Source organism: Sipha flava, unplaced genomic scaffold (assembly GCF_003268045.1).
Source record: "Sipha flava isolate LNK unplaced genomic scaffold, YSA_version1 613_pilon_pilon, whole genome shotgun sequence".
NCBI classification, from domain to species: Eukaryota; Metazoa; Arthropoda; class Insecta; order Hemiptera; family Aphididae; genus Sipha; species Sipha flava.
The window spans coordinates 82,942-110,787 of record NW_020273593.1 but is presented as its reverse complement, the minus strand read 5'-3'; the positions used below and the strand labels follow the sequence as shown (position 1 = coordinate 110,787).

At 28.8% G+C, this 27,846-nt stretch overlaps 3 protein-coding genes and 1 long non-coding RNA gene across 8 annotated transcripts in view; 1 reads left to right on the top strand and 3 right to left on the bottom strand.

Annotated features, from left to right (window-relative positions):
- Positions 1-1,082: 1,082 nt before the first annotated feature.
- LOC112691439 (facilitated trehalose transporter Tret1-like) lies at positions 1,083-7,762 on the bottom strand. 2 transcript variants are annotated; one of them, XM_025565687.1, is made up of 3 exons: positions 7,570-7,762; positions 6,621-6,720; positions 1,083-3,661 (listed from the first exon to the last, which is right to left on the bottom strand). In XM_025565687.1, the coding sequence occupies exons 2-3, from the start codon at positions 6,670-6,672 to the stop codon at positions 2,283-2,285; spliced, it is 1,431 nt and encodes a 476-aa protein (XP_025421472.1). In that variant the 5' UTR covers positions 6,673-6,720; positions 7,570-7,762; the 3' UTR covers positions 1,083-2,282. The 2 variants fall into 2 exon arrangements, with proteins under 2 accessions (XP_025421472.1, XP_025421473.1); XM_025565688.1 differs by lacking the exon at positions 7,570-7,762 and adding an exon at positions 7,386-7,446.
- A 3,787-nt stretch (positions 7,763-11,549) lies between these two features.
- LOC112691441 lies at positions 11,550-12,939 on the bottom strand. The gene is made up of 4 exons (XR_003149307.1): positions 12,764-12,939; positions 12,527-12,693; positions 12,146-12,243; positions 11,550-11,631 (listed from the first exon to the last, which is right to left on the bottom strand). It is a non-coding gene; the product is annotated as an uncharacterized LOC112691441 (long non-coding RNA).
- A 1,372-nt stretch (positions 12,940-14,311) lies between these two features.
- LOC112691440 lies at positions 14,312-16,632 on the bottom strand. 4 transcript variants are annotated; one of them, XM_025565691.1, is made up of 5 exons: positions 15,858-16,632; positions 15,330-15,754; positions 14,812-14,893; positions 14,601-14,735; positions 14,312-14,500 (listed from the first exon to the last, which is right to left on the bottom strand). In XM_025565691.1, the coding sequence occupies exons 1-4, from the start codon at positions 16,048-16,050 to the stop codon at positions 14,683-14,685; spliced, it is 753 nt and encodes a 250-aa protein (XP_025421476.1). In that variant the 5' UTR covers positions 16,051-16,632; the 3' UTR covers positions 14,312-14,500; positions 14,601-14,682. The 4 variants fall into 4 exon arrangements, with proteins under 4 accessions (XP_025421476.1, XP_025421474.1, XP_025421475.1 ...); XM_025565689.1 differs by having other exon boundaries at positions 14,601-14,893; XM_025565690.1 differs by having other exon boundaries at positions 14,312-14,482; positions 14,601-14,893.
- Positions 16,633-25,649: 9,017 nt separating this feature from the next.
- The window catches only part of LOC112691434, a 3,667-nt gene continuing 1,470 nt past the window's right edge, over positions 25,650-27,846 (top strand). Inside the window, exons 1-3 of the mRNA XM_025565681.1 lie at positions 25,650-25,975; positions 27,130-27,174; positions 27,470-27,638. Of these exons, the coding sequence (XP_025421466.1) occupies positions 27,132-27,174; positions 27,470-27,638 (212 nt within the window). The 5' untranslated portion in view covers positions 25,650-25,975; positions 27,130-27,131. The remainder of the gene's footprint in view (positions 25,976-27,129; positions 27,175-27,469; positions 27,639-27,846) is intronic.

The following is a 27,846-nucleotide window of genomic DNA, read 5'->3' as shown; positions in this document are numbered from 1 at the left end:
TATAAATATAAATACCATTTTAAGTATGATAACTTTCTCTTGTGATTCATGTGAATATTATTGTTGTAACAGTGTTGGATTCTTATAGTTAATGGTTAGTTAGTTTAAAAAAATAGATCGTGAAAAATATGGTAGCTTATTCAAGACAATATTATATAGATTGTAAATAGATTGCTTACAACATTGTTTCTTTTTACTTTTATATTTTGTTAATAATGTGATTGCCAAGAAAAAATTTAAAAAAATATATTAATGATGAATAAAAGACTAGTTGATATATCCTACTGACTCTATCTTTATGTAATAAATGGTTAAAAGTCATTCTTATCATTATCAGCGACAAGTTGTGATAATGAGGCTGTAAAAGTATTACAATATTTTATTAAAGAGCAATAATAAATAACCAATAACATGTTTCAATACATTTAGTTGTCTAAGCCAACCCTGTGTACTTGTCAGAGATCAATCTCAATACAACTTTGTTATGAGATTGAAGCCTATAGCTGTTATTTGTTATATACTATTTACAAACAATTGGGAATAAATCATACAGCAGCAAATATTAGGTTAAAAAATATGCCTGTTAAAATGAGATAAGGATTTTATTAGAAATTATCTTGAAAATACATAACCTTGAAATTACATTTCAAAACCTGTTTCAGATATAAATGTGGGTCTTAATTAATTAATTTACTCTTAATGATTTCTTGTCCTTGGTGTATAATAATAAGTATGTATTTTATTTGCTATGACAATAATATAATATATATATAATAATAAACTTTGAGGGCTTTATATTCAACTGATTAATGTATTGAATAGTAAAAAATGTTATAAAAGATGAAACTATTTTTTGTCAATTGTTATATTATTGATTTAAATATAGATCTTTTATGGTATTTTGAAATAATTTTTAAAATTATATTTAATTTTAGTTCTAAACGAACCATGGAATATTATCTTGCATTAACATTATTTTCTTTCCATCAAGAATTTCTATGAGTTTTTAACTATAAGAAAAACTGAAAAGTTACATTTGATGTACACATTTTTATTCTTTTTAATAGCTTTGAAAAAAGAAATTAATAGCTTTGAAGGTTTGACATTTATTTTGAAAAGCTAAGACTAACGCAAAATCGACTTATTTGTGCATCATAAATTACTTATATGACGGCGAAAGAGTATGCAAATTAATAGCACACGTGCTCTGTATTCCATTGCACCGTTTTGGGACCGATCACTACGTTATTGGACCCTAACATTTCGGCGTAAACCATTTTGGCGTGAACCCATTCCGGCGTGCATTCAATTCCCCTAGACTTATATTCTTCAATTTGATTTTTATTATAAACGTGCTGTATGCCGGTATAGTATATGATTTTAAACGCACTACATAAATGATAATTGTGTAAATTATATTATGCGATACGGCATCGGCCGACAATAATAATGAAAATAATGATTATCCCTTTACATATCTAACCTAATACAAATAAAATTAAAATAAACTAATGACAACTAATATTATAGGCTATCCCCTTTAAAAAAACTAATGATGTCATAATTATTATAATTATTATTATTATTATAATTATTTACAAGTTTTTTTATTCTTTTATCTACATCGATATAATTCTTATTTTTCCGTGGGGGACATTTTCCAGCTTTTAATTGATTATAAAATGTATCACGTCCAGATTGTACTTTTCTCAAACAAGAAATGAATATCCATAAGGTTGGATGCTTCACACTCGTTTGTAAATTAAGTCGTATGTTGGCGGCTGCCTCGGCATAGTTGTCTGATTTAAAAATCAAATAAAAAAATATAAATCTAAAAAAATTGAATGCACGCCAAAATGGTTAACGGCCGAAATGGCTACGCCGAGATGTACTATACCGCCACGTTTTACCATTGATTTTAGAATATATTCTAAAATCAATGGTTATACCTATGCTCTTTGTAGGTACTGTATGAATTGTAGATATTAATTTACGATTTTAATTAACTAAATCAACGAGTTCTAGTACTAACATTTCAACAGTCGTTGAACATGTAAAACGTAAGACTAAATAAACAATGTACATATAAATACGTGCACGACCGCGGAGTTGCACGTTAACACGTCTTTCCGATCAAAAAAAAAACCGTTCGATCGGTGTCCGTTTCCACCATTTTTTTTTTTTGTTTCGGAAACAATTTAATAATTTAATATATGTGTATGTACACGTGTAACGATAATATGTACGGTTCGAGAGAACGCAGTTCTCAAGCGCGTGTTTTGCTACAGCAGGTCGTTCAGCTGCTTTGTCGTCGCCTTGATCTTGGCCTCGCTGCTGGTGCCGCGGGCCACGCTGCGCTCCAACGTCTCCTGGATCTCCAAGAACGTTTTGCCGGTGGTCTCGATCGCGTACCGGTACGCGAAGCCCGCGCATATGAAGTTGACGGCCGCAAAGCCCCAGAACATGATGTGGTACCCGTACGCGTTGGACACCAACAGGAACATCTTGTTGGAGACGAACGACGACGTGGCGAGCGTGACGGACGCGATGGCGGAGCAGTGCGAGCGGATGTTGACGGGGAACATCTCGCCGAGGTACACGACCGGTATGAACCCGATGCCGATGCCGAACATAACGGAGAACATCTGGTGGCACGCGTACGGCCAGAACGTGTACGCGGACACGTCGACGCCGCGCGCGGCCAGGTAGTAGTAGAGCCCGAACAGCGCGATGATCACGCCCAGGCTGAGCTCGGAGACGAGCAGCAGCGGCTTGCGGCCCACCCGGTCCACTAGCGCCATGCCGACGAAGTTGACCACCACCAGCACGATGCAGAACACCATGATGTAGTCGAACTTGCCGATGATGGGCGCGGGCTCGGGCAGTATGAGCGCCGAGTACGCGGTCAGGCTGCTGATGCCGCCCGCGCGCTGCGCCACGCACGCCGTCACCACCACCATGAGCGCGCTGAAGTTCTTCCGGTTGGTGAACAGCTCGCGGAACGTCGACCGGTTCTCCATGTCCTTGCGCACGTTCGTCTCCATCATGCGCAGCTCCGCGTCCACGCCACCCTCCCGGTGCCCTCGATACCACCGCAGCGCCACGCCCGCGTCCTCGCGGCGGCCCTTCTTCAGCAGGTAGTATGGCGACTCGGGCACGCACACGAACATGACCGCGAACAGCACCGGCACCACGGCCGACACAGCGTTCAGCGTGCGATACGACACGTGCGGCCCGACGATCACTTCGAACAGCACGCCGCTGCTCAGCTGCACCGTGAACACGGTGCCCAGCGCTCCGCGGATGTTCACGTCCGCGATCTCGCCCAGGAACACCGGCACCACCGTGTACGACATGCCCTTGCCCATGCCGCCCATCAGCCGGGCCAGGTACAGCGCCCACGCGGTGGACACGAACAGCGGCAGCGACCACGACACGATGAACAGCGGTCCCAGCACGGCGATGGTCCTCTTCCGGCCGATCTTGTCCATCAGGTAACCGGCGAACAGCGGGCTGATGCTGTTGCCCAGGTCCATCATGCACACCACCCACGACAGTTCCGCGTAGCTGATGTCGATGTCCGTCTCGTGCTTCATGAACTTGTCCGACGCCGAGCTGGGCCATCCGAGCCACATGCCGCTGATGAATATCGACATAGACGCTGAGGAACGTAAAACAATGGTGTAATAATACGTGCGTCGACGCACAGCGGACCGAAAAAACGACTAAGCAGGTGTCACCCGCTAGTACGAACAATTATTCGGAGTCATAGTCTCTGGTCTTAGCACGTTTAAAATATTTTTTTAATGCTCGATTAAACCACAGTTGAATTGGAAATATTTTGATGGTTTTAAAAAAAAAATATATTCATCTACGCGGTAAAAAACAATGTAAAAGTACCGTCGACAACATAGAAATAATTATTATAAAGTAAATACAATCAGGTAGTTTAAGAGTTATTGATTTTTGTGTTTTGAATAGTTTGGATGATAACATTCGTGTTCCGATTATTACTTAAAAACTAAATTAATTATTAATATTTCAAAAAACCGTTTTTTACTCCGGATTTTTCATTGGCAAATCGTCAATCACTTCATTTTTATTTAAATCTCGAGTTCTGTTGTGTTTAATATTTAAAACATTTATGTTTATAGTAAGTCTTTTGTTTCCGATTGAGTTTTTTAATATTTTTTTATAATTTGAGTTTGGAAAAAATAACGTGTAACCCTCTGACGCGTAATTGTGACGGGTCATGATGTAAAAATTATACAAAAAAATTATTCATCTTTGTACAGATATCCCATATCATTAACAACAGTTTCTGAAATATTATGAAAATATCTTGTGTTTTTGGGGCCCCGTTTAAACACTATCGAGGTCCAATTGTGCTATGAACCCCCGATCATCTTGCTAGTTATAGCATTGTGTGCTTTATAATAACGATCTATGCTCGAGTCAACAATGGTTAATATTTTTACAAATTTTTTACTGAATTACCTACTCTCGTATTACAGGAAAGAAGGTATAAAATATTTTACGAGTGCCCTCCTCCCCCATGAATTAGTATTAAATATGTAAAAAATTAATGTAAATAATTAAAAGGTATTTAATTTAAATATTTTCGAAGGTATTATATTATTTTGCATAAGTTACCATACATATATATATTTAAATTATAAAACTTTCAAAGTCTTTGACAAATTATATTCTTATGAATACTATGTAAATTAGTCTTGTATCGGTATGGTATTGGTAATCTCGTTGTCGATGTTAATTGTTTAAGAATTGAGGACAGATGTCAAATAATCATTATAATTATGGTCATTAGTTTTAATTTTTGATGATAAGTATAAATGTTTTGTTTGATAATTGTATCGTATTGTATGTGTGCCACGAATGTATCATAAAATAATTTCGTCTTGTTGCAAAATAAAAATATATACTTATTTACATACTCTTGTTCTGTCCCCTTTTGTTGCCCCACAACCGATACCAAACTTCTTTATTTTCAGTCTCTTCTTATCATATATTCTCAAATATTATTTTCTTTATATCTAATGAATATTCATAATCTAAACTCTTAAAAAAAATTCTTATCCCATTTCAATTTTGTATTAAGATCAGGCTTAATAGTCATGCTGTTATGTTTATAATTAATAAAGGCTTTTTAATTTACAAAATACATATAAAAATAACAAAAATAATACAATTTTGAGTTTCACTATATTATGCTATGTTCTTCTAAATGCGTCATGTATCAATATTATAAGTATTTAAAATATTTAACGAGGCAGTAGTTACAAAAATAAATATTTTATATATTCAGTATGTAATCAATCTTTATTATATTAATTTGGTTATCATTTAAATTTCTTTAATTTTTAATTTTCTTAATTTTTAAGGCCATTACGAAAAAATGACTTATAATTTATGAATGGAAAAATATATTCTTATTTTATAATATTTTTTCATAATGTTTTCTATAATTTTTTATTATGATAATGTTATATAAAAACGGTTGATGTTAATTAATCACTATTCATTATCTTTTCATCCTTAGATAATGATTGCATTTTTGGTTATTTCCATATGTCTTGGATTTAACAGGTTTTATTTAATTTTTTAACCTTAGAGTATCTAACCTAACCTAACTGTATTATGTTTTGGGATCCTAGATTTATTTTTAAAAATACGGGACATTTTAAGTCATATCAATTTTTGAAATTCTCATTGGTGTTAATTGGGGGAGGTGAGGGAACTTATGTTAGCAATTTTCCTCACAGTTAATAAATATATTATAAAATAAAGTTGAACACAATATTTGTTACTTCAAACAAATATAAATTATAATTAAAATTAAAAACAAATAATTAGGTGACTTTACTATTTTTTAGATTTTTTTTTTTTTTTTTATGATCAAATATTATTAATTTCATTTGATTCAGATGTTATAGTTTATCAATAATATTAAATTTAAAAAGCTTACCGATATTAAAAAATTTAATTTTTAAAATAAAGTATACACAAAATAGACTATACAAAATAAGGGACAAGAGTGTTATTTTTATACTTGTGTCGGGACATCGGGACACTTTATTCAAATATGGGACAATCCCGTAAAATACGGGACCTATGGGATCCCTAATTATGTTAGTGTTAAAATTCATTGTAGTTGTACTATTATAATCATATTATATGTAAACGGAATCATTCGATCTTATATGTGATCTATGATTTAAATATTTTAAGTAAGGATACGCATATTAATCGATGTTATAGATTCTGAAATATTTTGTTTTATATTTTATAACTATTAACGTTAATTAATTTACATTAAATTTTTAAAATTATATTTAATATTACAAGCATATTGTCGAATTAAAAGGAGAACCTTGTTAAGAATATAATTTATCAAATTTTAATTTATAGAAATTAATTTTTTGCTTGAAAAAATATATTATAAATATATTATTATATAAATAACAGTTAATATATTAATAATAATTATTAATAATAATAATAATATAATAATAATATATTAATAATAATTAACTATATAAATATTGTATTGCTTTTTTAGTGATAATTAAATTTGTTGAAAACGGAATTATTTTACTAACCGGCTATTGTGGCGTAGAACTGTCTACATACCCCTGATTTAAGCAACTTCATACTTTCTTAATCTTCTGCTCCTAGTTAAATCATCAATAATAAGAAACTCTGAAAAACAAAAATATAAACAAATATCAAATATACAGTATATTAAAATCAAGGAAAAATCTACTTGAAGTTTGTTATTTGATTCATTAAACTAAAACAAAAAACAATTATAATTATTACGAATACGAAATTGATATAATATTATATTTAAAATATAGTAAGTAGAGTAAATATTGTAAATATTTAAGAAATCAAAATGCAGCTGTTTTCTGAATATTAACTATCTTTCTTCTGCATGCAATATTTATGATTTGAATTACATTTTTCTACGAGAATATGGTAAATAGTCAAATTTATTTTTTGAAAATTTTATTTCACGTAAATTTCAATATGCTAGGTTTTTTTTGTATTTATGCTTCTCAAAAAATCTTAAAAACCAAAAACGTAATGAACATTATAAATAAATAATGTATGTTTGTACATGTAGCCCATAGGTAGTATATAATAACCTTTCGATTGTTAACGTACACATAAATCTATTGAAAAATAATTATTGATTTATTATATTTATTGTAGAAATTTCGTTTGGAGTATTAACTTAAATTTTATATTCATTTAATTGATAACAGATTATTAGTATGGCTATTTTTTAGATTGTATTATTATTATTTCATTTAGTAATTTATAAAAATCATAGTTACATAAATATTTAAGTATTAAGTTACATTTTTATACTTAATTATTGTAAACTCAGTGGCTCTTTATGCAGACATTAAATATGCGCATTAAACGTTCCACTCTATTACAACTTATTTGTTATAATCAATATTAAATATTATATATCCGTATCAATATTAAATATTAAAAATAACAAAATTATTAGAGTACGAAAATAAATCTGATACTAACCAATGCGTCATTAAAACACAGCAAACGTAACTTTTTTCTCCGAAGAACAAAGTCATTTTCAGTGATAGGCAACACCTTTTGTTGTTGCGTAAGTTAAAATATAAAAATATTTCTATAATAATGATTCGTAAATTATTATGATCGGCAATGCCAACCGCGTGCTAACTAAAGAGCAGACGTACTGATTTATGAAACATAATGTAATACATGAAGTTACGAGTACATAAATGTATTATTATGGTGTATTTATTTAATTTATTGATAGATTAATGCGTTGAATAATCGCGGATTGCTGTTCGTAATAATTATAAATTATTACATTATAATAAGCTTCGTAATTAAATTTAATGCTATGCAAGTAAATAAAACGACCAAGATTTATCATGCTTTAATAGTCTACAAATCATTTGTCAAGTTTTCGACTATATTTTGAAGTCCATCATGATTTAGGCACCACATTGGTTTTATACAATTATGTGTTTTTCTATTATATGCATGGCACTTCTTTGGAATCCAATTTTCAAAAAAAATTCAAAAAACTTGACCGAGTATAATAATTATACTCTATTAAGTGTTATATATTATTACTCATCTGGATTAATTAAATACGTTATTTTACAGGATTTTTATAGTTTATTTTTTCAATTAAATATGTAATTGAAATATGGGGTTAAAAAAAAATATATATTATATCTAATGATGATTTCAAACAAATTCTTAGTTTTTTGATAAGTATTTTTAGATAAACCTCTTTATACGCAGAGAATCATTTTCTGAGCATAATGATACATATTTATTTATACTTAGTGTTTATCATTTACGCTATTTTCTATCTAGAACCGATATAAAGCAATGTTTGGAATTTTTTTATTATCATCCATCAGATATGTTTTTAGTAATTCTTATTATACTCTTCCGTGTTAAGCATTATACGTAGATAGACAATATATTAAGCCATACATTTTTATACCCAGATATAAAAAAAAAAGAATTTTTGGTATTCAGCGTTATAATATATTCATAATATTATTTTAGATAGAGTATTGTATCGTTTAAACTTAACGGTTTTATCATATTTACACGCGTTTATAATCATAAATAATAAGACCTTAGAAAGTTTAAACGCATTTTAAAGTGTAGCTTATATTCATAAGCAATCAATTGCAACCAGTTTGTTTATAAACAGCCTATCAACCAGTATTAATTACAATATTTAGATTATTATATTTTAAGCCATTTATAAATATAATTTCAATTATTTAGATAATGCATGAATACAGCTGTCATTCATTTTTTCGTCGTAGTAAACAAATTCGTCTGGTCAATTATTTTGTTCCGTAATATTTACAATCAACTATATGTGCATAATAATATTTTGACCAATATCTCAAAGTAAAAATATTACTTTTGTTGGCGCGACGAGTACCCAACAAAAAACGTGGAACTCGCTTGTTCGGCAGTTCAATAAAAATAAATAAATGAATTCCAATAAACTTAGATTGTAGAACTATTAAATATGCCCACGGCAACAATATAAATATGTAATAATAAAATGACAATGGTACAGCTAAAAATATAAGAATCTACAATAATGACACAGTCGGCTCTCCACAGTGGCGCAACTAAACTTTACAATAATAATAAATGCCCTCGCCCGTCGGCCGTTAACAACAGCGCTATCAGGTCGCTGTCGACAGATGCCGAGCAAACGCAATGCACCGTTATGCATCGCACGAAAATGATAACAAATAAATAAACGTATTGAAAACAAATATTGTTCACGATGCGGACAACTTTATTCACTTAATTAAAATTTTAACGGAAAAAAACTAAGTATGTTAAAACAATTGTGATAATGATAATAATAAAAAAAAAAATTATGGGTGTATGGGTGTTTTGATCTTTTAAAATTTATAACCAACGTACCGTTGCTCTCGTAAAAACGATTCTAAGTAAAAATGAAAACGGGTGCATCGGTTGGGAGTTTCCCGTTTCCGCCAAAAACGAAAAAAGTATGATTCCCGTTTCCTCCAAAAGCTATTTCCAACAAAAAAGTTTGGAAACCATTGGTTTTAATTTTTAAGCAATATTGAATATATGTTATGGTATGTGTAAAAGTAATCTTATACATGATATAATATGTTAAAAATAGTTCTACATTTGTGTCACGAAAACAAAAACCAACGATTAAATTAAATTTAGAATTTATTGCCTTGACCTATATAAGGTTTAGATTTTATTAAAATAAAAATTACTGAATTATAATACATTTAAATGTATACATTTCTGATGCGTAATTTTTATTTTTTTTTAATTTTGATATTAAATTAATATGTATTTTGTAAATATTTTGTTATTATTTTGTTATAGTTATTTCTTTTTATGCATATTTTCTATACGAAATAGTTTCGATGATTCGAATCTGCAAGGCGTTCCACGACGGGTAAGTTTCTTTAATTTTCTTACTATAAGTTTGTATATTTTGAAATTTGCTCTTTAATTTGGTTGATATTGAAATTCTATGATTTCATTATTTTTGATAGCACACATAAATAAATCTTGATTTTTAATATCATTTCACGTGGTATAAAACATTTAAAACCTTTAATTATAAATATAAATCAATAAATATAATAAGGAAAATCAATTAAAAATAACACCATGAATGGTATATAAATTATCAAATAAATACAATATCCATGGAAAAAAGATAATTTTCATAATTATTTTTCAATTGCTTCAGCTGAGACCTATATAAAACCTATTTAAAATTAAGTAAAATTATAAAATTAAACAGTGGTCAAATTGCAGTCTCAAATTTTTCATTGCCTCTGCGACAATGACCTTGACATTTTCAACTATAGTTTAAAATATATTTAATAATAGCATAGTTATTAGTATATTAATTTTAATATAATACAAATAATCTGTAATTATTGTGCTAAAATTATACAAAATATTTTAATCAAAAATTCACAAGTTTGTGCTTCCCTATTTTTCCTTCAAATTGGATCAAAAACAAAACATGTGTGACAATAATAAAGTTGAACAATTTATATATCCCAGTTAAAAAATATTTATTTTTTTATATACATGACAATCTCCGATTTCGTGTGGGCATAAACTACATTAGGACTATAATGTATTCAGAATAAGATATGGGGTGGAGCATCAAAACCGGTTGATCCAGGTGTACTTATACCTCGTACCTTCTACACTACACTACTGTAAGCAACCACTGACTTCGATATCTTCTTTTTATGTTATAGAGTAAAAAATGTAAAAATTGAGATGATTTGAAATTAATTATATTTGTTATTTAGTTTTGTATTATTTAAATTTAATATTTTTTTATTGTTTTTTATTAAAATAAATAATTATTTTCCTTTAAAGTGGTTGTCAAATGTTTTACATTCTAATTTCATTATATATATATATATATATATAGAGAGAGAGAGAGAGAAGGGAGATGCTGACCAGTGAGAAAGTAAGGGTAAATAAGTAACGTTTGCTATAGTTTGATCATTTGCCGCCTAATCATTCAAAAGCGAATTTTTAATTTTTAAATAACTGTTAATTAATAATAGTTTTTATGTCAATTTCATAAACAGTCTAATATTAAATGTAAAATAAGACAATAGTAAAAATTTGACTAAAAATAATCTAGTGTTCAAAAAATATTGTAAAAAAAAATTATACCCATTTTAGTTATTATATTTTATAGTTTTGTAAATTCATCATCATATCAGTTTTTCTTAATCATAAATATTTTATCTACATTATTAATTATGCATTTTATCATGTATTTGATGATATAAATAAGAAACCAATAAATAAAAATACACAATAATACAATAATATTATATATTGCAAGAAAAAATAAATAAATATTATGTAAACAAAATGTAAAATGTTATTAAAGTAATGAAATAAATATAGAAAACAAGTTTAAAAAATTAAACATTTCTTTAATATTTTAAGTCATCTTCAATATCGTTGATTATGTATTTCATGTTCGGTGAGTTGGCATTAACTTTTTCATCATTATATATTTTATCGAATCTATAAAATATTAAAACAGATAAATTTTATTTTATAATATGAATTCAAAAATATTAATATTTACCCTAAAAACACCATTATCTTTGACAAGTAATTTGTTTTCAAAAAAATTTTATCTGATTTGAATATTTTCGAACAATGCTACACGAATTATCGATAAAACAAAATTAGTTTGGTCGTTTTTCAATAGACATAGTATAATAGGGGATAACTTTTGGATAATATCCTGTAAATATTAAGATTAAATAATATTTATTGTATGTTGAAATTTAAAATGGAAAACAAAATTGGAGAAAAAAATTCATTTACTATTTCAAAATTAATTATTCAATTATTAATTATCTTATTAATTAGTTTTACATGATAAAATGAAATAATATTTATAATTCGATCGTGATTAAATATTTTGAAATTATAAGTCAAAATATTTTGATCAAGTGTGATATCGATCGATATCCTCCGTATAAAATAAGAGTATACATTATATGTATAATATTATTTATAGTATAATTACATTGCTGCATCGAATCCTTTTCTTTTACGAAGTCAAAACACTCACGTTGAATGAATTCAGTATGGATCTCTTCGTAATCGATTGATCTGGATCTGAAACTAAAATCGACAAAATTAATTCATCCTAATCCAACCTGTTGTTGTCGCAAACTCCGATTTTCCAAAGATATTAAAATAACTACCCTAATTTGCTGTTAAACGAATTCACAAACATCAATACTACTCAAATTATATTAATATTTAAGCCGATGGCTCAGTTTCATCGATTTTAGTTGTTTAATCGTTTTAAACTTCGACACTCAAATTAACTCGCATGGGTTTTGAATAATCGATAAAAGTATCAATATTTGAAACTCAATTTAGAATAATATTATATAGTTACCTTCATGAATTCATTTGTCGAGGTACATGTCATATCGTGTATTTAACGGTCTTAACGTTGTTGACATAACTTTCTCTAAACGAATCACGTTCTAGTATTAATAGATGCGCAAAAGCTTTGACCATGCTAGATTAGACTAGAAATACGAATAGAACTACTAATTACGACTAGAAATAGAAAAATGGCGTTATTAGAAGATCTATTAAAATATTACATTAATAATATTTAAAATGTTACTTTTGATAATTTCAATCCAGTCATTTGTAATATTTTACATAAACAGTTAACTTGTAGTTCTCCATTTTCTTTTAACACATCTGTTATCAGCCAACAATGTTCTTAATTTCTCAATGGAAGTAGAATAAATACAAAATTCTAATTCTAATTCTAATTCAAAATATATTATATGATATGTGTATCTGAAATAATATGTAATTTATTTATTAGTTGGATTTGACAATAATGATGTTACTGATTTCTTATTGTGGTATCTAATTGTTGCTCGGTACGGATGTTTATTGAAAATTTAATATTTATATTCAATAAACCGGTCATTGGCAAAATTAAAACAGAATAATCCTAAAAATATTCATATTTCACTTATTGAAATTGTTCTATTTTAAGGGAGAGAGGGATGATAGAGTTATCACTTTAGAGCTCAGAGCTAAATAAAATAAGACACTAAAGGAAGTACTTAGAGGTATCCATTATTTTTTTTAAAATAGTTCGTTTTCTATTATTACACCTATATAATATATTTATACAATTTTCTTAAACAATGTCCTTATTTTTTAGTAAATTATTTTAAGTCATTATTTTGGGTACAAGCTTAGTCTCATATTGGGTACATATAAAACTACCGAACGATGCTCTTACAAGAACTGTTCATTGTGTATTTCATGTAGAAATATAAAAATATTAAACAATTATCTTTTTAATATAATACTTATATATATTTAGAACGTTTTTTTCATGAATTTAAGACGGCTTATAATGTATTAATTTTTATAAATGATTCATGAAAAATTTAAAATATTCCTTATTTGAAATATGTCCTAATATATACAATTTATCATTGATTATAATTTATAAATAGTATTTACTTATCAGGTATCAACTGTATTATATTCTTCCGGTTGTGTTGAGGAATTGTCTATCAGTTGAGATTGTGGCTCTTCAGGAATTCTTCGACGTTTTTGAGGTAATCGTCGTATGCAAAAAGATTATTTCCTCTAATCCAATGTACACGACGATTAACAGATATCCCTATGGAAATTAAAAATAATTTTATCTTTGGTATCAAGATCTTCTAAAAAACACAATGTTATCTATATACACCGTACAGTTTTTACAACTTACCATTAGAAAACAAGAGCACTTTCTTCTGTATCTTATTTACATTTCTGTTATTGTTATAATTATTCGTATTCATCTAAAACACATTATCAACATACAAAATGAACTTGTAAATGTGAATTGGATAATGGATGGATGATTATAGTTATGCCTAATTATTATAAACGTTTAATGATATCAAAAAATACGTACTCCGGGACCTAGGAAAGCCAAAATTGAATTCGTCTCCCTGTCAATACATATTTTCTCCGTATTAATAGAGTATTTAATATTTCCTAATTGGTACAACTGTAAAAAAAAAAAGACATTATACGGATATTGATGCTCTCGTAACACGATATATGGACTTACATATGACACTTCCTGGTCCTTCATTAACCTAATTAAAACTTTCGGCGCCACCCTATTTGCCAATTCGGTTAACTTCGCCATTTTTTCTCTAGTTATAGTTACTGGTGGTGACGTGACGATGCCATCTACCCTCTGCAGCGAGTGGATATGGGCATATAAGTCGCCCACCAGGAAGATGATTCGGTCTTTGACACCGTAGACACGAGCGTTGTTCCGGGCGAACGCGATGTTAAATTGCCATCGCAATGACTGTACAAAGAACGCGAACTGTTACGAGTCCAATGTTAGTATATATTATAATATAATACACAATTAACGTGTTAAATAATATGACAATAATTTTATTTTCATGTTGTCAGCAATTTACCTTTGTGGCAGACCATGGCCAGTTGGATCGCGATCGCACCGGAACCTCAAAACGGGTCTATCACAGTATCTAGCGACTTACACTAGGAAGCCATAAGTTTTGCCAAAACTTCTGGTGGCCCGGAGTAAAGGGTCGCTATAAAAATCATAAAATTATGAAACCACAAACGTAGTCAATACTATTACTAAAGATGTTCGTCTGTCTAACGTACCTGGGTCTGCCATTATGCCGTCGTTGAATTTTGAAAATTGTTTAAACCGATTTTCCCACAATTTATAGGTGACGTTCAATTTCTGGGAATAGTACGTCGTAATTAGTAAACATTGGAGAGTTCATGCAGATCACATTATGTGAACATTAGATAATATCCTGTTGATAAGTATCGTGTTATGTGTATTTGTTCGTTTGGTGTTAAACTGTTAGCGACCGTTTTACTGTGATCGACTGTTACCAACGATCAACGGTAAATTATTTTACCGCCCTCAAGTTCACAAAGTATTGAAACGATAAAGTTTTTTTTTTTCAAATCCACTCAAGTGCGGTTGTGGGAAACAAATGTTGGTGTCGACAAATGAAAAGCGTAAATATTAATGTTCTCTAACTACACTGCGCACTAAAGCAAGTCGTATCGCGTACGTGAAAAATATGCAGAATCCGGAAAGGGTGAGGGGGTCCGTTCGCGTTGAACATAACCGTAAATAATTAATGGTAATGTGGTTTTGCACTCACTTTGGCGCGATTTTTTTCCATTTTTGGTACAACATAGGGGACGATTTCGTCTTCGTCGTCACCGAACGGGCTACCTTGTTCCACCGTCACGCAGACACTAGTCGCCGAGTCGACCGCGTCGCAAATCGATGCGGTATGCGCTTCCTCGTTAGCTTCGATAATGTCGGACACGACTTCACTGGCGAACGGGTAAATCTGCTTGCACACATCATTCAACGTTACGCAGGAGTCGCCGCATGCGAAGTCACGTTTGGCCATTCGTGCGCCGACGGTGGTGATGGACAAGGAGTCCGTTTGCGAGTCGCAATCCGTAAAGGCTGCGGGACTGGGAGCCAATCGACCACCGACGTCATCATGAACCAGAGGGTCGTATCGCGGTTCTTCCGATCCGGCGCAGCAACCATGATGTGCGAAACCTCGACCGGCTAAAGCGGGAAAAATACGAGCGTGATACGTTAAGAAAATCGGAAAAAGAAGAACGGAGATAGAAAGTTGTCGTAGCGCAAATAGAACATCAAACATACTCACCTTGGTCCTTTGTCAACCAGACCAGGAACCGTGGCCATCCGCAAATGATACAGAGCGCAATCAATTGCAATCGCTCGTCGTTGTCCCTGTCCATCACCTGAGCAGGAGCACTACGGCGGTCGGAACTGAAAAATATAAATATCATGCATCTCAAGCACGGAGGCTCTATCGATTGAACGTCGGATGCGAACATTTCTCGACAGAGCAGAAACGTCGTTGTTATCCGTTCGCGGCGCGTTATTGTCGTGCCGTACGACGTGTTACGATACTGTCGTGTAGATCCGTTTACCTGATAGTCAATCCCATTTTATTGAGTTGATTTGATGATGTTGATGTTATTGATGAATTCACACTTGAGATACCTTAACGCAAAATCAGAGCAAGAAATCGTTGTGCTGTTACGCAAGGCAATGTCGAATGTTATCGAAATCATTTATTCAAAAGTTATAATTAAGTTGCAATATATTTGTCGAGTAACGTTTAAAGTAGGTTACATAAATGGCCAGTGCAGAAAAAATACGCAACTTGAAATCAAATTTATTAGTTAAATAATAAAAAATAAAATGTTATTCTTACGGATTGGCTGTAACTATCAAATTTCGCCATTTAGTTCTTCCTAAAAATCTGTTACCCATTATAGATATTAGGTTAAATTCTTCAGGTCAGTATCACCACATAGATTTTAATTGATTTAACCTTTTATAGGAAACGATTAAGATTAAATAGCATAGGCAAAATTTAGGGGGGGGGGGAATGAGTGTGCTTAGCACCTCCAAATGTGTTCATGTTAATTTAAATTTAAGTACTCAATACTCATTATGCATAGAAAAACAAAGTTTTCATTATATAAATATATAAATTGATTATTTAAATAATTGTAGTGGAAGTTCGTCCTTCATATTCAGTCCTCAAACTGGATAATACTCGTAGTAATATATAGAGTTGCCAGATTTTGAAATCCCTAAACCGGGACATTATATTGAATGACTCTTTTTTCATTTTGATATGATAATAAAATAAGTATATAATTTTATAATTTAAATATTTATTGGCTAATACAAAAATACATTATTATTGTGTATAACCAAACCGATTAGATTGCCATAATATAATTATATAATGTACTCTATTATTCTGTGCAAAGGTTCAATATAAAAAACAACCATTTATAAGTGTATTTTACCATTTTCAGTATAATTATCGGTAGGTTCCTTTTTTTATCAACTTGATTAACATTTATTGTTGGACGAAGAAATTTTTTTTGTCGACCAAATATTTATGTGTTCAAAGTTTCATTATGATTGGATGGACCAATTTTTTTTAATAAACATTTAATGTTAAAAATTTATGTAAAACAGTAAAATCCGTAAAAATCGTTGGTATAATAATTTACTTAAAGGCTTATGAAATCAATTTCAGACTAGCAATTTTTAAAATTTTTTCAGTATCGTTAAATAGGTAAGTAATCGTATATAAGTAAGGTGATATTACATTTTCACATTATTATATTTTCATTTTACATATTCAAAAATAAAAATTTCATTACATAAAGACTTTCAAAAAATTAGGTATTTTTATGGATCTATATTTAAACTAAAAGCACTTTTTAAAATATTAAAAAAATATCTTTGTTATATGGTTAAAGTTTCAAGTTTCTAGCCACATTACTTTTGGAATTATGACTAAATAACTAAAATCTGAAAAGTGAAAGTCTTATTTACAGCGTATTTTTACCGTTCCAGGAAAGTTTTTTCCTCACACCTGGAAAAACTATTAAGATTTAAAAAAATTACATACCTAAAGTACCACCGTATGCCAATTTAAAATCTAAAAAAATTTTGGACCAGTATTTACGATTATATCCGAAAAAGTGCTAAAAAAATTAAATACAAAAATCTTTATAAAATTATAATATCCTTCGCTTCACTCAGAATCGAAAAGTGATCATGATCATTTGTGTTTACAGACTGGTAATTCGTTATATGCGCAATAAAAATATATAATATATATAAGTCAAAGTAAACAATTTAAATTTAGAAATATTCAAATATTTACCAAATATTTTAGTAACAGTGGAATTGTACGGGTTGCGGGTGTCTATAACCAATAAAGAATATAAAAAATATAAAAAGGATTCAGCATCCCTAGTTTTTTTTATTGAAATTGCGCCCGTGGTGGCCGGTAAAGTATATTTCTTCCTGATTTTTATTATTTAGTATTAAATATAAATTTATTTTATTTTACTCAAATTTAAATATTATAGTTCTAAAATAAAGTAATAATAATAAGATATACGTTGAAATAGACTTATTTAAAATATTTACTCGTCTTTGATTATTGAAGAATATTCATTGGCGTATCCAGGAGGGTAAAGGGTTTATAACCTCCCACCAATAATTGTTAATGTATTATTATTGTCCATTGATTATAATAAATACACACAAAATTTAAAAAAATGTAATGTTACATTTTTTCTACCCCCCTCTAAAAAAAAAATATTGTCGATACGCCACTAAAAAATTTTTTACTTTATTTTATTTATAAAAAAATTAATATTTAATAACAAATTATAACTTGTATATTTAGGTAGCATACTTATCACATAACATTACTCATCTGTACATTTAAAATTTTTGACTTGGTATTTTAATAAAATCATTTATAATTAGGTGATCCGTTAAATTTCTATTTTAGATAATATATTAAATGTATTTTTTCATGAAACTTCGTTCAAAATCATAAATTTAATGCACTAATTATTTATTTCTTATTACGATTTTTTCAAAACTTAAATTATAATAGCAGAATTTATCTTAGCAGTAAATATTTTTTTTACCGAAAAAATTAGCATGTAACACATTAAATTAAAGTTTAAACAAGGTGAATATTCATAACACATTAATAAAATGTAACAATTGATAATATAAAACTTAAAACGCTAAACGTTAAAATTGCCCACAATTACTAATATTGTATTACATAACATAGCATAACATCAATTATTTTCGCTTATGTATATTATTTATTTAAAATCGTGCTATTAATATATTTGATTTTATTGACATTACTGTCTATGAACTATGCCCATGTTTATGACAGTACCACGGCTGTAGGTACTAATCACTATCATATTATATTCAACCGTGGATAGTATCTATTAATCTATGTTATATACAAATGATTTAAAGTCATATTAAATGTATAACACCATGAGTACTCTATTATCCAGTAAATAATAAAAATAAGCGTTAAAATAGTTATAAGTACATAAAAAAGAGGAAGCAAGGAGTTCCTATGGGGTATCCCTATGGTGATATACAAAAACTATTAAAATTTATCAAATCTACCAAATTTACTGTAAATTTACATAAATTTTTCTCGGTAAATTACAACCAAAAAAAAAAAAAAAAACAACATTTTATATTTCTAGTGAAAGAAGGTATCTATGGATATTCAACGAAGACGAGTGTAACATCCGGTGTGATGATTTTTTTATCTCTGCTTCATAGCATACTTAAGTTATTCTCATAGATATCTATGGTTATTTTATTAAAATTGGACGTAGGAATATTTTTTATGGTATAATATGAATATATAACAATACAATGTTTTTTTTTAAATTAATGTATGCTTAGCTTGGAATTTTATATATAATAATGATAATAATATAAAGCGAATAGGTTCGAGTTCAATGCAATAAATGTGATGTCATAATCTTAAGTAACAAACATGAAAAATCAATTTATAAGTCTGAGAAAATAACTCGTGATTATTGTCGATGTCTAGACAACTAATAAGTGAAACATTAGGACAAAAAACATATTATTTTAATGGCTATATTATCTTTAATTATAGTGCTTGGCAGTGGTGGTTTATGGATTTTTTTGTGGATGGAGGTTTCTAAATACTATCTTATAATATATTAACACACACAAATGTTTAATCCATTAATAATTGATTCTTTAAAATGTAATTCTTATAAAATTGAAAAAACAACATAGCATTTTAAGCCCGAGCGTCCTAAGTGAATAATATATCAAAACTTAAACTAAGGACCTTGACCGCCTCCTACAGTAAAACTACCACTGGTGCCTACAAGTGCCTTGCACGTGATTGTAAATAGGTAGAATCTAAATTCTCGCTTTTTAATTAAAATTTCTATAATTTCTCATGCTTAATATATTTACTATGGTGGTTACTTGTTATCTTCGTTTTTTAGATGAAAAAAAAAATGTATCATATTAATATTCGGGAAAACTTGTCTATAATAATTAGAACGCGGATTTGTATGCATTCGCGTATTTATTCTGATTAATAATCAGTATTTATTCTGATTAATATATAAATATACTATGTGAACACAAAATTGGTATAAACATTTAAACTATAAAACTTTTTTAGTGCATCTTTTACATATTTCAACATTTGGTCATTTTTTTGGCTTTAAGGGGTGTTTAACCATTTTAATTGCATATTTCATCTTTTAGCACATATTCAGGAGTTTTTTTTAGATCTTATCTTAATAATTACCATTACAGAATAAAAATACAATATAATCACTAAATATCAAAAATAATTGGAAAAAGTGAATCAATTCAACCTAGATAATTTATTTCCAAATGATATGACATTTTTTTAAATACTCGCTTATTATTTTAATTAATGGTCTGTGAAAATATAACTAAAATTATTGTAATAAAATGCAATTCAAATTTAGGTAAATACATTTCTTTTTAGATATATTTTTAATATTAATTGATTCATACATTTTTTTTATAGATTAAAACTATCCATATGACTTTAGAAATGAAAATAGTATAAGTATTTATAGTAATTTAGTGTTCCATAATTTTAAATTAATTTTTTTATTATTTTATTTTTATTATTCAGAATAAAATTTTTTTTTTTTTTTTGATTTTTAAGTGCATATCTTTTTTCGTGCATATTCGAGCATTTTAGTACATATTTTTTTTTGGTTAGTTTTCAATGCATAAAAATTCGCGATCTATTTCTTTTTTGTTCGAATAAGTTTTTATTAATAACTATCTCGAACAAACATATATTCTAAAAATCCATTAAAAAATACTAACAATGAAACTAGGGTGTAATAGATGGCACCGATTTCTCATATATGTAAAAAGGCGAAGCACGAGGTAAAATATTATGTATTTTATAAAGAATGCGCACAACAGAGATCTGCTTTTTCCCGGTGGACTTTAAATTTACTCGTATATAATGAAAGTATACATAAATACAATAGTAAAACGTAAAAAATATATATGTACGTATTTATAATATTTTGAAGATTTTGAAGTTGGGAAAATAAGAAATAAAAAACGAAGATGGGAAAATACACGTTTCAAGTGCTAGTCGTTGGAATATTTTCGGCAGATGCTGCTGGACCGGTTTTCATGGCGTGGCGGGTTATTTAGAAATTGTATTATTCTTTTCTCCTAAATCACCAAACCTATCACACAAGTTCCCCCTTGTGTTATAATACAATACGATAATAGTAATATTATAAAGAAGGTTCATGGCCATCGAAATCCCAGTAGATTGTTTACTGGCAGCTGGCTAGCATTTTACTGCGCAGTAGAAATTATCAGGACGCCTCACGCGTAGTCAGGTCCATTATGTGTACACGACCCTCCTAACGATAATACATTATAAAACACCATGTGTGTGTTCATATGTCCTGCAGATGTATTTTTGTGGGTGTGTGTATGGTGCAGCTGCAAGTCACAAAGAATAAAAAGGTTGACGCCTGATTTTTCAAAATGAATTATTGTTTATCGGAACCGTGAGACCGGTCGTTAAGACGCCCGAATTTCTGGTTTATAGAATAAAATACTTTTAGGGTAGGCCTACCCAGATAATGTTTTCATCAGATTTATTAAGTATAATGTATTTTACACAGAGTCATAGCAAGGCTCATCAGAGCCCCTGGATTTTTCATAAATTTCCGATTTTAAAGATTTTAAAAATTTGTACTACCCCCCCCCCCCCCCCCCATAACAATTTTATCTATAGACCCCATAATTATTTTATTTAATAATACATATTTATAAGTTATAACTATGTATTACAATATAGGTTTTAACCATAAATTATATTATTATTTATTAAGAATAATGGGGTTAAATTAAATATAAAGACATTGTTTTTGGATATTTTAACATTTATATGTTGAACGTTATTGTACTTTCAAATGTTTTTCAATGTTTTTGCTTAATTAAAAACGTAAATCTATATAATACTTATATATTTAAAAAAATATAAAATAATTATTACATTTAAAAATTATTTTTTTTTTATAAGAAAATTATATTATACATAATAATTTTTAATTTAAATATTTATATCCAGGCTTTAATTAAATAAAACAAATAAGTAAATTACATTTTTTTTTCTATAATAATCGAATTAGGGTTTTCAAAATGTTATTAAGCAATTCGAATACATATTTATTTGTGTCATGAAAATGAGAAAATTGTTATAGATAAATTAAAATGTGTCTTAGAAAAAAATTAAGAATATAAAACTATTAAAAATTACACTGAGGTTATGTCAGGATATTAAAATGTTAATTTAGTTATAACACCAAATTTTTAAATTATTTTAAATATGCATCGATAACAAGTGTAGATGTTGAACGCACTTTTTAAATATATAAATATATTTTAAGTAACAGACAATAGAATTTTCAAGAATACGATTTAGAAATGTATTTAATTATATGTTTTAATTTAAAAAAATGATATATTTTGTAAATATTGTATTAATATTATTATATAAGTAAGTAATTAATGAAATATTTGATATGATTTTACTATGTAATTGAATGTATTTTTCATTGCAATTTTAACATATTCGTACTGCAATTTTGATAAATTTTCATTGCAATTTTGGCATCTTTTTATTGCAATTTAAAGATATTTTTAATGCAATTATATCCGGTCTTTAATTATCATATATTTAATTTGTTTATATTCAAGTACTTTTTTTTATTATATATCATCGACGGGAATATATTTAAAATTCCATGTTGATACACGTCTCTCGTCGTATTACATATTATCCAGCGAAACATGTGTGGTCGAAGGTCGAAACTCTCTCAGCGCATTTAGACCCCATCACGGCCAATCTGCGACGTGCGATCAGCCATATTTTTGTGGCCATGCGTATCACACATGTGTCTTCCCTGGCCCCCTAGAGTTGACATTTTCCGTTTAGAATAACTTACGGCCTATAAAAATGCACTCTGATGCTTTAATTTATATTCTTGTTATATATATATAAGTACAACTGTGTGTGATAAATTAAGTAACTATATACGTTTTAACGAGTCATTTTGACGGAGGAACATTTGGAGGCCATTAAGGATGTGTGTTTGTGTGTGTTATATTTTTTTTATACATGATTTTCGAATATTATAACTAGATTTTTTTGAAATAATCGTATGTGATATAAATACACCGTTTCAAAAATAAAAACTCAAATAGGCAGTCAAAAATATTCGTCAAGAGTCATGAGTTTCTAAACATCTTATATTCATAACTGCACCATATGTTCGAAATAAATTTCGGAAGACTTTATATTCAAGTGATAATTAAGTATTATTATGAAAAATCTTCAAAGAATACATTTTAATATTTTTTAATGTCGTTTAATATTTATTGGCTCATAGAAGAAAATTGCAAATTTGCAACACTTATTTTTCTAGCTGTGATATCAAATGACAAGATTATGGTCTTCTCTCATTAATATTTCAGATTGTATCACTAAAAAATCCCAGAATATTTAAAATCTCTTTCGTTATAGCATTATAAATTTATGAACCATTAAAAATTCGTCCAATTAGATTTCTATAATTTCGTCTAGCTTATTGGTTTAAATGCTTATTTTTTCACAAGAGCTGCATAAAGATGTTGTGAATGATGCGAAGTGCCAAGGGCTGAGAATTAAATCTCGACTGCTCTGGGATGGATGCGTTAATTTTACTGTTTTTTTCTAAATTTAATACGATTGCGAACCATCACATTTGATATACAGCATAGGTTGGAGATCGGAGTAATAACTGTAATTTTGAAATCGGTTATTCAAAATAATTTTAGCTTAAATACTCACTATGATAAAGGATTTTAACACATGACTATTGAATGCTCCCATATCACTTCACACAATTTATATGGGTATTTATTAATATTACCCATTTTATTATATTTATCACAATAGTATTATAAATAATTTATTATTATAAATTAACACGTTCTTATGATTGATAAAATATGCTCCATAAGATATTATGATATAAAACTAATTATTTTGGCACGTCGGAGTTTAAATCCCAATAAGTACGGAACATATTTTAATAGAATTTATCATGCGATATATATTTATGTTTTTACCAATAAAAAACAATTTTAAAATATTTCCTATCATTTCACAATCACAAAAAATGATTTTTCGTAACATTCGAGATATTTCAATTGTTTATGATAAAATTAATTTAATGCATAATAATATCAAGCTTAACATTCATATTTTATCAAAATAAATGTATAAATAAAATAACAACGCAACCAAAGGAAGAGCTGAATATAGTCATACGCATAGTAGGTTATGTATTACTGCTGCCAATAAACAATTTAGTGCAATTTGTGCTAGTATGCTAAACTATATACACTACTCGAATCAATGTACTCGTATTTTAAGATAAAAAGCTAATTTTTACTATCAGAAGAAATAATATTTATCTAAATTATAATGTTTTAATATTTCGTTAATTTTCTTTAAATTTTAATGTTATACTTAATTAAATGTATACATTATGTAAGTTTTATACTATTTTATATAAAATACAACTATACAATTTCATTTTTAAATTATTATCATATGAGGATAGAAAACTTATACCTAACAAAATATATAATATTTTATTTAAAACGAGAAAATCATTTAGTTCATGTTTAATTAGGTGTTTACTTAAGTTAGTGTTATTTTTATTAAATTACACACTTAATATTCTGTTTTTTTATTTATAAATTTACACACGTGTACCAAACACGTCTTGAACTAGAAATTATGAATTCAACAAAAATATGAAAGCTTTAATAATAAAATTTGGAATTAATGAATCTTTAGCCGAATCCTAGATTAGGTTACATTTATACAACAGATTAACAAAAGTAGTAATAAAAGTAAATCATATAGGTATAACAACACTATGAATACGTTCTATTTCAATTTCTCCGTTGAAATGTAGATTATTTATGAATATTTAAGTATTAAGTCGTTTTATACATTCCCATCACACGAACGCATCAATTATTTTAACGTACATTACTGACGACCGTCGATTCTTTAAGCTATACCTCCGACACGAAAAAAAAATAACCCTTGTCTCCTGTCTCGTATTATTTGAAAAACCACTTTACGGACAAGAAAAGATAACAATCTTAAATAATTGACCGTGTGTGAAGGTCTAATATATATTTTCCCTTTAGAACATATACAATATAGCGTGAGAATTATTATTGTTATAAACTCCATTAAATACTATAGACGTTAGAATTCATGTATATTCCCCGTTCATACATACGCATTCTGTAGACAACCGGACCCCATGCAATGTTAAAAGCCTAAAAACATATTACGTATCGTTGGTGTATGTATAATTTATTATTACTATATTCATGAACAGGATCGGCGTCGGGTACCATTTGCCAGTAATCTTCACATGGCAGACACTATAATAATAAACCATTCTAGTTTTCACCGAAATTTAATATGGGGGAAAAAAAAGGACCTTATTCTTTATTGCCGTCGGGGTGGGAGTCGTCCGAGGATCGTAAACCACCGCTGTATTCACCGTCATCCATTATAATGGAGTGCAGATGCAACCATAACCTACCAGTTGACCCTACCCATTATCTGCTTGACGATATATAAAGCGCATCAACCGATGCCCTTAGTTCATTGTCAGTTGAATTGTAGTGGCCGCATGCCTGCAGTTTTGAATTTGTAAAAGTTGTGCGAGTTCTTCGAATCGTCTTCCTTCGAACCTTTTGCTACTTCATCCAATATTTTGATCAGACTGTTCAACCGCTATTAAGCAAGTAAGATATGTGTTATTATTTTTTGTTTTCTTCACTAATAATTAATAATAATTATATTGTGATAATTGTTTCGTTTTACTTAATTTTTATACTGTATTAATATCTACTTCCGTTTTTATTATTTTTTTTATTATTATTATTTTATTATTATATGTTATGACAGTTAAATTATATTAATTAGCCGTAAATAAATATAAGTTGTGGGTTAATACACTGTGTGTTTAAAATAAATTTAGCTCAATAATTTATACTTTAAATTTTCAACCATTTAATAAAAATAGATGATCATTTGTTATGGCTGTTTCTACCATTCGAATTAAAATGCAGACAGATTTACAATTTTCTATATTGTGTTTATATAAAAATTCAGATTAAATTCGTTATGCTAGTGTTAATGTGAAACGTGAATCTTGATTTTTTCTGTTTTTTTATATTCAATCAATCCACTATTTTACGCATCAAATTATTATAATATATGATGCTCCGAATTTGTAAAATTTCATGAAAACAACAGAAAATTGCCGATTTCATTCAATCTATAAGGCCTTTAACTATTTATTTTTTTTTAAATTTTATATCTAAAAACAAATTTATACCATCCTTAGCCTTTATTTAATTACCTGATTGGTAGATAATTCGAATTCGAAACATGTACTTAAAGATTATTTAATTCTCTTTCATTATTTTTTACCACATCTTTCCGGTTACTTATACTTAAGTAATTTATGAATATTGTTATCGCATGTTCGTGTTTAGACGATTAAGCTAAGATTTTATATAAGAATAATATATCACTGGATTCATGTATTCGGTATAAAAAAGTCTTTACCTAATTCATAAAATCGATAGTAATTCACGTATTTGATAACGGCATTGTCATTTTTTAATATATTTCCATAGTCAAAATAAATACTACCCCGAGATGGAAACACTAATTTAAAACCCAATATGTTACTATTCGAAAGATTTCACGAGAGTTACTTGTAGCTATATACGTCAATAATATCTAAGTACTAATGATGAGTAGATTTTAGTATGTTGTTAGTCCAGAACTAATTAACTTCTTACACATAAACTTAGATAATGTATTGAATATTTTTAATACTTACATATACTTTTCGTTTTGCTAAAAATTGTGTTAATATGTGTTTCAGATATGTCGTCGGCACCACCAGTAATTTTAATAATTTTCTTTTTCGGTGAGTACTTTTAATTATGAATATATTAGTGCACTGTGCGTTGCTTAAAAAACTACGAATAAGTATAATGTTTGGCATAATTTATGTAGGAACCAGGATTGTAGCTAATTATTCTTAAATTATATATATTTATTTTTATTTTTTTACTTTTCTTGATAATTATTAAGAGGAATCGACATTTTTATGTGCTTTTTACTATTTAAGCCAACACTTTATGTTCCCATCATTATTTCGTTTATATTGCATTTGTCATCACTCAATCGTTTTAACTTAAATTTTTTCCTATTTTTAACAGGTCCCTGGTTAATCTCAAGTGAATCGAATTTAATGCAAATTCGTAATATGAATGGTACTATTACTTTTAGAGAAACGCCTTTTATAGTAGAAAAGTACTGTCTCGTCTTTCCACCGACTTACTGCAAAGGTTATCCCATGCCCGACGGTGACAGATCTGACTTAGATATCTTTAGGGAGCAGTTTTGTCCGAAGTAAGTAAACATCACTATTAATATATAATAATAATAATAATGCTGATTCCGCTGTACATATCAATTTTTCTTTCTCAATAGCTAAAATAATGGACGATATATTATCGATAAATCATAATTTTCAGTACATTTATTTACACGCTAATTAAGTTGAATCTTCTAAATTTAATTTATTTCAATTTTA

Coding starts and splice junctions, on each gene's coding strand:
- LOC112691440 (XM_025565689.1), bottom strand. CDS start 16,050: ATGTTCGCATCCGACGTTCAATCGATAGAGCCTCCGTGCTTGAGATGC. Junction 15,755..15,857: donor CTGGTTGACAAAGGACCAAG/GTGAGTATGTTT, acceptor TTCCCGCTTTAG/CCGGTCGAGGTTTCGCACAT. Junction 14,894..15,329: donor TGGAAAAAAATCGCGCCAAA/GTGAGTGCAAAA, acceptor TACTATTCCCAG/AAATTGAACGTCACCTATAA.
- LOC112691439 (XM_025565687.1), bottom strand. CDS start 6,672: ATGAAGTTGCTTAAATCAGGGGTATGTAGACAGTTCTACGCCACAATA. Junction 3,662..6,620: donor GTTCTACGCCACAATAGCCG/GTTAGTAAAATA, acceptor TACGTTCCTCAG/CGTCTATGTCGATATTCATC.